The sequence below is a fragment of the Colossoma macropomum genome, unplaced genomic scaffold (assembly GCF_904425465.1).
Source record: "Colossoma macropomum unplaced genomic scaffold, Colossoma_macropomum, whole genome shotgun sequence".
Taxonomy (NCBI): domain Eukaryota; kingdom Metazoa; phylum Chordata; class Actinopteri; order Characiformes; family Serrasalmidae; genus Colossoma; species Colossoma macropomum.
Window position 1 is genome coordinate 23087643 of NW_023494794.1, and position 10901 is coordinate 23098543.

Here is a 10901-nt window from a genome sequence, read left to right on the forward strand (position 1 = left end):
GGAAACACCTACTTTGTGTTTCCACTCACTGGCCGCTTTATTAGAAACACCTACTTTGTGTTTTCACTCACTGACCACTTTATTAGAAACACCGACCTTGTGTGTGTGTGTGTGTATATATATATATATATATATATATATATATATATATATATTTATGTAATAAACTCTTCACTGAGTGTCAGAAACGTGATGACAGAGTGGGCAGATGATTAGCAGCTGTAATGTGTTTGTTTACCACACTGAGTTTGGCGAGTGACAGTCTTTGTGTTTAATTCTGCTGAATGCTCTGTGGAAGAACAGAGTCGACTGGCCTGTCAGAGCTGTAGATGTGGCCCAGTACAGATTAAACCATACGTGTCACAGGCAGCAGCGTGGTCAGCCCTGATACTCTAATCTGACCTACAACAAGCGGACAGTTTATCTACAGTATGCATGTGTTTGTGTTGGTAATTCCAGCTGAGGCAAACAAACCCAGCCTAACTCAGCTTCATCGCACCACAGTCAGGCTTACAGGATCCGCTCAGACAGGGCTGAGCTATAAATGGGCATATAGACCACAAGCTGTACACAAGTCAACACTGTCAAATTCAGCTGCTGACATGCTTTTTAAAAAAGCTTTATCATAACTTAAAAACACGCAGCTCTCTACATTGTGTGAATGTTTCATGATAAATGAACCAGTAGAAATGCTTTCTCTCTCCTCTGTAAACAGGCCATCCTGGAGACCTTCTGACAGCAGCAAAATATAATTTAATCATCACAATTGACCAATTAAATCTACCTAAACTGCAGGCCTGTTATTCAATTATGAACCGCAGGATGTAACTTTCAATAACTACTATTCCAGCTGCAGCTTTGAAAACAATTCAGAATCATATTAAAATAATTGAGTTGTGGTCAAATTAGAGATTTTATGATTCAATGCATTATTTCCCAAAGGACCATAACTGAGCCACCATAAATTATCCACTGTCTACTATGACTTATTCATTATTATCCATTATTCAGTTACTACTACAAATATTTTAGTAGCCACTATGAACTATTCACTAACCATTATCAATTATTCAGTAACCACTATGAATTATTCAGCAACTACTATAAATTTTTCAGTACCTACTACAACTTTTGTAGGAAAAACTGCAAATTATTCAGTAACTACTACAAATTATTCAGTATCTATTATGAATTATTCAGAATCAACTATAAATTATTCGGAATCTACTATGAATTATTCAGGATCTCCAATGAATTATTCAGTATCTACTATAAATGATTCAGTACCTACTATGAATTATACAGTAACCACTATGAATTATTTAGTAACTACTATGAATTATTCAGTATCAAAATAACAAACTGCACTGTTTTAGTGTTGTTCAAAAGTAATATGCCTTTAAGATGTGATGTTTCAGTTGAAAACAAGACTATTTGAAATATACTGAAAAAACGCTGAACAAAATTTTAATTGAACACTTTAAAAGCAGATCACTGCTTTATAAACACACTGAATGTGGAGCAGCAATAGAAACACAGCAGGACCGGAAACGAACAGCATTAAAAACAAAGTGTAAAAGCAAGAAAAAGAGATTATTTACAAGAAAAGTAATAAACAAAAATCATAAACACTTTTGCAGAATCCCCATTCGAAAATACACCATCACTGCACTTCAAACATTTCTGTTTAGTGATTCAGAGTGGTTTGGTGTGAAATGGTTCAGATTTCTTTATAGTGGTGGTGATAGGAACCAGGGGTCACCATGTCTACAACACAAATATAGACATTTTATTCACTATCCAAAACCAGCAGTGAACCTACACGAGTCTTCTGAGCTTTATAAGGACAGCAGCTAAATACAGTAAATAGAATAAGTGGTACATTAAAACATGCATGTTTACAAATAAAAGGGTCATGCAGATTCACACACTACAGTACTGTGGGCAGCCTAAACAGGCATTAAGACAGAAGTTATTCATTTTTCAGGAGATATGTCTGAAGAGATTAGTTATTAGTTGTAAGATAATCCACTTGCACAAGTAAGAAGAAAATCAAAAGAAAATATTTGAGTTTCTTAAGCTGGAGTTCAAAAAATGATTAAAAGCTACAGAGGAAATGTGGCTCCTAACAACCACCTGGAAGACCTGGTAGACACTAAAACTGCCCCCATCAGATAAACAGCACTTAAAGCTTTCATCTTTGAGAGAGAGGAGAAAGTCAAGCTGCTTCAGATCTGAAAACATCCACAGGTGTTTCTGTCCATCCTTCCACTGAGAGAAGACGACTCAGCGCTGTGGGTCTGAAAGGATGTGTAGCTGTCAAGAAGAACCTCACTGAGAAAAGGAGACGGACACATCAAACAAAGAAGCTGAACAATGGACTGACCACCCCAGAGTCCAGACCTCAACATCACTCAATGTGTTTGATTACTTCAGAAAATGATCAACCAACTTCTAAGACTGAACTTTGGAGGTGTGTCTGCAGATTTCTTAGAGAAACTGAAAGTGAGCCTCCTGAAAAGAATGGAAGTTGTAATAAAGGTAAAGAGTGACACACTGAAACACTCAAACATCTGATATTAGATTTAGTCGTTGCAGCTTCTGTGTGTTTCTGTTAAATATGTTTATATTTTAATGCTGAAAATGAATAACTTCACTTAATGTCCATTTGACTGGAAATAAATAAAACAAATGAAGGGTCTCTGACTTTTGCACAGCACTGTAAATAGAAACTGTTGCATAGTTCGAGTGACATTCAGAGTGTTAAAGCTGAGAGTGGTGTACAGATGTGTGTGTGTGCTGTAGCATCATCAGGTCCAGAAATCTTTATCATATATAATACACTGTACATCACCTATATTTGGCAAGAAGACATGTTTATACAATATCAGCAGCTCTGAGGAATCAAATCTAAAAAGATTCAACTGCATAAATAGAAACGAAACAGTTCACATTATCATTAAGCTTCTTAGCTTCACTAAACAAGAGAAGGAAATTGGGCCGAAAGACACTCGAAAAATTTACACACTACACAAAGTCACCTGTTGACTACAGCATACATCAAAACCAGGAGTGGCCACAAAGTCTTCTCTAGCCATCTTCCACTATAAGGTCGTATGCAGACGTTTGAACATCCCCAGGCAAATTACGTTTTAAAAATAAAACATAACATGTGAAAATGTTTTATGCTTAATTTTCCCCCAATATCAGTAAATAAACAGTAACTGTGTATTAAAATGTGCAGAAATGTGTTCCCTGTAATAGATGTCTTAACAATGTTTACATGTGGAAAATCAAAAAACATGGAATTTGACCAGGGGCGCCTAAACTTTTGAATACACCTGCGTATATGGTACTGTTCAAAAGCTTGGAATCAGTGTTTTCAATAACATAAAACCAATTTAGTTTCAGATAAATGTATAAAATCATTCTAATAGGTTCGTCCTGTGCAGCTTCACAGCTTCAGATCATCAGTAGAAGCTGTAAGTAAAAGTGTAGAAATGTTAGATGTGTCTAGAATGAAGAACCGATCTGTAGAAGATACTAATATTGAACATGAAAGCTGTAGAACATGAAGAATTAAGTAATGATAAAATTAATATCCAGAATTCATCATATACCTAAAGTGGTGGACAACAAAAACTATGTAAATAGATGATTACAGTATATATTCACAACTGAGTAACTTATCATTCACATATTTCTTGAAATACCGAATGAAACTAATTTTTACAAATACCTTTTGCAATGTTTTTCCCCAATATTTCAAATATTTTAGAAAAACAATGCAACACTGCACTCTTGCAAAGTTCTTTAAGTTGTTACATTATAAATAATATACTATAATAATATAAGTTACCTGCCTCATCATGTCTTTTAAACTTTTTGAGGCATTTTGGGACCTCAAATTCTGAAAATGTTAATATTTCATTCTGGATATTAATTTTGTTCAAACTTCATTCTGGATATTATGTTATTAGAACTTCGTTCTGTATAATAATTTTTTTAGAACTTTGTTCTTGATATTACTTTATTAGAACTTTATTCTGAATATTAATTTTATTACAATTTCTTTCTGGATATTATTAGTTAGAACTTCATTCTAGAGGTTAATTTTATTCTAGCTTCATTCTGAATGTTGGTTTTATTAAAACATCATTCTAGATATTTTATTAGAACTTCATTCTGGATGTTAATTTTATTAGAATTTCATTCTGGATGTTAATTTTGTTAGAATGTCATTCTAGATTTTAATTTTATTAGAACTTCATTCTGGATAATATTTTATTAGAACTTCATTCTGGACATTACATTTTATTATAACTTAATTTTGCATATTAATTTTATTAGTACTTCATTCTTTATTTTTTTTCTTAGAACTTCATTCTGGAGGTTAATTTTCTTAAAACTGCAAGCTGGATTTTAATCTTGCTGTGTTAGTCATTCTCGACAAATCAAATGTCTTCAAATTGAAGGTAAGATATTTAAATCACTGATTGCATACTTTTGAACACTAGTGAACATAATAATAATAATAATAATAATAATAAGAATAATAATGATAATAATAATAGCAATAATAACAACAATAATGTGTTTCACATATAATCATATGTGAAAATTGTATATATTTCAATACAAACAAAACCTTCTTGTGATTCTTCTTTCTGAGCCGAAGCGTACCGTTCCGCAGTTCTGCGGTGCTGTGAGAACGTCTCTGTTTCGGCTCTACAGAGTTCTGTTTTAGGGGAACGGGCTCCAGCTGAGCGTTCCTATGGAGATGAGCGTTTGGCAGGCGTTAGACGAGAGCCACACCGTCTCCACCAGGCTGAAGTGCAGTAAACCCAGCGCGAAGCCGCAGGCCATGTCCGTGACGTGGTGTCGGCCCAGAAGAACCCGGGACAGCCCCACCAGGAAGGCCCAGACCACCAGCAGGATCCGCAGCGGCACCGCCAGCACCAGGTGAGACAGCAGGAACTTGGACACCATCGCCGCCCTGCTGGCGTGAGCCGCCGGGAACGAGTACACGTCCATCGCCACGTAGTCCAGGAAGCCCGGGGTCATTTCCCATGGTCCTTTACGCCTGACCAGTTTCTGGACTCCAGCCACAGTCAGGATGTCGAGAATGAGCGCTGAAAGGAGAACAAATTAAGGCTTTCTGTTATGAAATAATATGACGGAATGTTTAATTATGAGTAGGGCTTTGCACAGAAGTTCAGCATTTTTATGATAACGATTACTGAATTACTTCAGTACTGCTGAGTACTGACAAATACTTCATTCCAAACCAAATTTCAGTACCACAGTAGTCAGTGAGCCAATAAGAATTCTTCTTTCAAAATCTACACTGCTAATAATTTGGGCTGTCTAAATCACATGCTATTTACATGGGAATTCCAACCAAATTTTCAAAATTTGGTCCCACTTTATATTAAGTGTCCCTAATAACTGTGTAGTTATGTGTGAACAATATATGCAACAGCAGCGTAACTACTGATGATTTAGTCACTGTTACAGATGGATTGCAGAAGTACAGCTTATGTAATTACACATGTGTATTAAATTTGGTTTTGTAATTACATGAGTGTATCTTCTTGATACATTACAGATCAGAAGTATTTTCCAGCAGTAAAATGAAATATGTTTTACATAACATGAAGTTGATACACATGTGTAATTACAAAGGTTCTACTTCTGTAATCCATCAGTAACACTGATTAAGTCATCAGTAGTTTTATTGTTCATTTAATTTTATGGTTACAAATATGCTGCCTATCTGAGACATTATTTTACAACAGATTTGAGAAGGTTTTGGCTTTTTTTGTGAGTTCAGACCATGCTTTCAACGTGGTGGTGGTAGTATGAGGAAAGACTGTTGGAGAAGTGGGGGGGGGACTTGGGCTGGAGTTCCTGGCAGCTTATGCCTGTATCTAAAAGGCCAGACCCCCCCTCATAGCTATAGTAGGACAGGTGTAGGACTGAGGAACAGGGAGGAGATGGGGTGGAGGTGGGAACTGCAAACACTTCGTCACAGGAACGGAAGGTGAGGATGTGAATTTATAGGACGTTAGATTGGAAGAAGGATTGGAAGAAGGACTTTAAAGAAAGTCTCTACAATCAACCAATTCACACTAAACCACTCTGATTGACTTTAATTAATCAAAAATTATGGAGAATTTTAGAAAATGTGGTGGACTTCCCCTTTAAAAGCAGTGTTGTAATTTTAGTATATTTACCCAGCAGCAGATTGACCAGGACTTCCTGTCCAGCTAGAGTGTTGCTCCTGGTGAGACACACCAGTGTGCCACAAATCCATGTGATTCCATGTCCGGTGAGCGCGAGCAGTGTGAAAACGGAGCGGACGCTGCCCCAGGACGATGAGGTGTGGACACAAACTCCGAGCCGCTTGGATAAATGTATATCGATGGCCAGGAGAGAGTTCATGGCGATGCCTTTGAAGGAAGGATTGAGCTGCATGCAGTCTTCTTCGGGCAGCCTCGGCGGTTCTTTTCGCTCTTTGGCACCTTCGCCAGGTTCTTGCTGGTGGTCACTCTGTGGGTTTTGATGGTACTTGCCTGGGCCGGCTCTCCTGGATGCCCCCCGGTTGTTGTCGTTGCTGCTGTTTCGCAGGGGCTGATGAAGGGATAAAAACTCCAGCCTTCCAAGGACATTTCCACGGTCTCTGGCTCTCGCTCGGCTTTGATTGTATGGCATTTCGAATATCTATAACACTATGTTTTTTGTGTCTGTAAGACGGATGGGGTTCTCCAATACAAACCAGTGGCGCAAGTGGCTCCTATGTAGAGTGGCAGGTCTAAGTGCGAATGGGGGCTGCAGTTTGTCTTGAAAAAGCACCGTCAGGCGGCCTATATTTAGCCTTGTAAGAATGTGCACACAATTGTGACCGGGGTGCAGGGCAGGCTATCCTATTAAAGACAGAAACAAGGACAGAAAATCAAGCCAAGTCACATCAACGCTACACTGTACGAAATGTAAATTTGTCCTTAAACCTAAAATATTTCTTCATCTGCTAACAGGATGTTTATCTGGCTTAACCCAAGTCAAATAAGTACAGTGAAGTCTTCATCCATCCAAATCAATCCAAAACAGTTTGTCTTTTAGAGTGGAATTCCCAAATTTCTGCATAATTCAGTGTTTGAGATGTAAACAGAGTGATTCAGAGTGGTTTGGTGTGAAATGGTTCAGATTTCTTTACAGTGGTGGTGATAGGAACCAGGGGTCACCATGTCTACAACACAAATATAGACATTTTATTTACTATCCAAAACCAGCACTGAACCTACATGAGTCTTCTGAGATTTACACTGGATGTTGATGATAATAAAATAGTGAAAAAACTGAAAAAAAAATTTTTTTTCGCTGCATCACAACGTCCTGCATGTACCCCTCCATCATTAATTGTATTTTAAAAACACATCGTGGACCAAAACTACTGTACAGCAATGTTTTAAGAATCAGAATCAGGCAGTGTATCCAGAACCATTTCATGTAAGAACTTTCTGTGAGGGAGCTTTCAGAGGTGGACGTCTGGTTCCTATCACCACCACTGTGAATAATAAAATCCTGACCCGGTGAGTTTCTCTAGAACGGAGCATTTCACACCAAACCACTCTGAACGACTCTGTTTACATCTTAGCTAATTAACTGAGCTGAATTTCTGAAAAAGTGGACTTCCCCTTTAAGACCGTTCACGGTGTAAACAGACTGTATTGTTATGAAAGGCGGCGTTAGGCCGACAGTGACAACACACGGTCAGCGCGCGCGGATTTAGGAGCATGAATGGTTTAAATAGGTTCACTAAACACCTAAAATCTATTGAAGTGATGAGTGAAAGGAGCCCCACCGTGTCTTCTGACCATGCCTTCCTCTGTCTGTCCGTTCTCCCTCGTGCAGCTGCGGGTTCTCTCCGCGCTGTTGGCTGTTTCTTCCATTTAAGCCGTGATTTTCAGAAGCATCGCGCTGTCAGTCCGGAGCCGCAAGTCTGTACGAACGGAAACACCGGGCTGGTTTTCTGGGTTTAAACGGCCTCTAACGGAGCTCAATCTCTGCTGCTGTCTCCTCTGAGCCTGCGATTCCGGTGTGCGCGTGCGCGTTCGGGAGCGCTGGAAAACGTCCAGCACGTGCAATTATAGATCTACGGAGCCCCTACGGTGACATGGTGATTATATTTAATAAGGCGTGGTAACGAATTACTATATTGAGGCCACAAATTGACTTTCTCATAACACATGGCTTCAATATAGTAATTTGTAGCCTCAATATAGTAATTTATAGCCCCAATGTATTAAATCGTGGCCTTAATATACTAATTTGTGGTCTCAACTTATCAAATCGTGGCCTCAATATAGTAACTGTGGCCTCAAAATATTACATCGTGTCCTCAATACAGTAATTTGTGACCGCAATATATTAAGTCGTGGCCTCAATGTGCTAATTTGTGGCCTAAATGTATTAAATCGTGGCTTCAGTGTAGTAATTCGTGCCCTCAATATAGTAGTAGTGCCCTTAGTATAGTGATTTGAGTGGTACATTAATTTGTGGCCACATCTTGTTAAAATAGTCACAATGTCACCATAAATCTCGTTCTGTATTCAGTTTGCTATTTTTTTTCCTGTCTCATTATTTCTGATTGATGTTTGGACTCCATGTTTATTTACGTATTTATGTGTTTATTTCTTTATTTATGTATTCATTCAATAAAATTACAGTGAAATTAAGGGAAAAGTTCATAAAAGTTCAATTCAATGTACATAAAAGTGAAAAAGAGAGATTGTTACAGGCATAAAATATTTAATTTATATAATAAAAACAATATGTAAAGATGCAAGACAAATAAAACAAATGAGATGCAGTTAAATTAAAAGATATTTCAGTAAGAATGTTACTGTTTTGTTCATTTTCTTCATAAATGTAACACGTTTAAGGACTTTTTTTTAAAATCGTAGATTACATTTTTGTATATTTACAATACGATATTTACTTAAAGAATACTGCCATTTTTAATAATCAGATATGTGGCTCCAAATTACTTTTACAAATAATAATAATAATAATAATAATAATGATAATAATAGTAAAAGCAGAACAAAAACACGCCGACGTTTTTGATTAAAAGAAAAATCCATCATCTCCCTCACAAAGCCTTCAACACGTCACCACCAGTGTGGTGTTACATTCACATTCACACGTAACGGCTCATAACAGCGCATGCGTACTGTTCACTTTCCGGACATGCAGGAAACATTCAGCTGCAGAATCAGCCCGTTTTGAATGGACTGTCTTGGTGACATCACAAAACCCAACACATCGTCCTATTCGGCCTTCAGCAGGTCAGGCTGAAGTTATACGGGGTGTTTCAGCCCCACTTCCTGAATGATGTGCAGTACCGGGCAGCCAATCAGAACAGAGGAAATTTACATATGCAACAGAAACCGCCTGGTTAATTCTGAGGGAGGTCATTAAAGAATTAATAATGTCAATTAATTAATGTCACACAAGTGCCAGGCGCACCGCGGGAGGAAAAAAGTAAAAGATTTTTTTACATGACCTGTTTTACTTATTTTTTTATTATTATTTTCACAAATATTTATTTATTTATGATAAAAACTCTGTAAGCTCAACGGTACATTCTTAAAAAAGATGGTTCTTCAAGGGTTCTTCTTCTATTTAGAACCATGGGTTTTATCCAGAACCATTTCATGATTAAATGGTTCTTTGCATGCTAAAATAGTTCTTCAGACTGTTGTATGTGGTTCTATATAGAGGTTTTTTGAAAATGGTTCCGCTATTGAACACAAGCTTGACATCGTAACAGTCCCAGAACCCTTTTTTGGTGCTATACAGAACCATTTTTCGAAAACAACACGTACTCCATCAGTCTGAAGAACCATTTCACGGTGCAAAGAACCATTTAAGCGTGCACATGGTTCTTTGAGTGCTCATGGCTCTATATCTATTGTCTTTACTAAGGAATCCACCTTTTTGAGAGTGTAGTTAGTGTAGCAGGGTTGAAAAACTACATTACCCACAATGCTGCAGTAAACAGAGCGGAAGTGTCGTGCAGTGCTGTTTAAAATAAAGGGGCCAGAGCTCCAGCATTAGAGACACAGAGCTGGAGGACGAGGAGCCTGATGGGGCTGATCCGGCACGGGGTGCCAAGACTTTTTTCACCGCGAGGCGCGGAGGAAGGTCGTCTCTGTGACGGACAGACGCGCCCGGGGCCGGTCGGTGTTTGCAGTGCTGTGATGTTACTGGTTTTCTCGACCGCAGAAAGTTGACCTGGTTGCCTTTGGGATGCTGCAGCAGCGCCTTTGGAGCGAGGACACTTTTTAGATTCCCGCACAGGAAAGAAGAACAACACCGAATAACACCTGCACGTTTTCTGCGTTATTTCTTTCATGTGTTTCCAAAGGGGCGCGTGCAAAATATTCAGTGTTTATCCTCCGGCTGAGTCTCCTGCGCGCGCGAGAGAGAGTGACAGTGCGCAGGAACGCACAGGCTGATATGACGCTCACTGTCAGCGAGGACGAGCACGAGCGCTTCTAGTCCTGCAACGGGCACCGTTATACTTGGCCGTGTGAGTTTGTGCACGCGCGTGCTTTACGCTCCCTCGTGCAAGTCTGTCTTTTATTTCATGCGTAAAGGAGGAAAAGCCCCAGATACGAACGCAGAGGCGGCGCAGTCGCTCCACGGTGCGGTTTCTTTTTCATGCATTCTGGATCCGACAGGAGTTTTTATGAGCGAGCATTCTGGATATTTATGATGATAATGATGATGAAGCTCATGATCATGAATTGAACGTCATAAGGGCGCGTGCGAGCGGACTGGAGATGCGGTGACAACGGGAGAAGGAGGAGAAGAAAGAAAAGTGGAGAGAGGGA

General features: G+C 38.8%; 1 protein-coding gene across 1 annotated transcript; it reads right to left on the reverse strand.

Annotated features, from left to right (window-relative positions):
- Window positions 1–3319: 3319 nt before the first annotated feature.
- Window positions 3320–8093, reverse strand: LOC118815117 (inactive phospholipid phosphatase 7). The gene is made up of 3 exons (XM_036581052.1): window positions 7865–8093; window positions 6237–6926; window positions 3320–5132 (listed from the first exon to the last, which is right to left on the reverse strand). The coding sequence occupies exons 2-3, from the start codon at window positions 6712–6714 to the stop codon at window positions 4744–4746; spliced, it is 867 nt and encodes a 288-aa protein (XP_036436945.1). The 5' UTR covers window positions 6715–6926; window positions 7865–8093; the 3' UTR covers window positions 3320–4743.
- Window positions 8094–10901: the final 2808 nt, after the last annotated feature.

Bases quoted from the DNA above. Each gene is read 5' to 3' on its own strand.
- LOC118815117 (XM_036581052.1), bottom strand. From the start codon at position 6,714: ATGCCATACAATCAAAGCCGAGCGAGAGCCAGAGACCGTGGAAATGTC. The intron at 5,133-6,236 runs GTAAATATACTA...TTCTCCTTTCAG, and splicing joins CCTGGTCAATCTGCTGCTGG to CGCTCATTCTCGACATCCTG.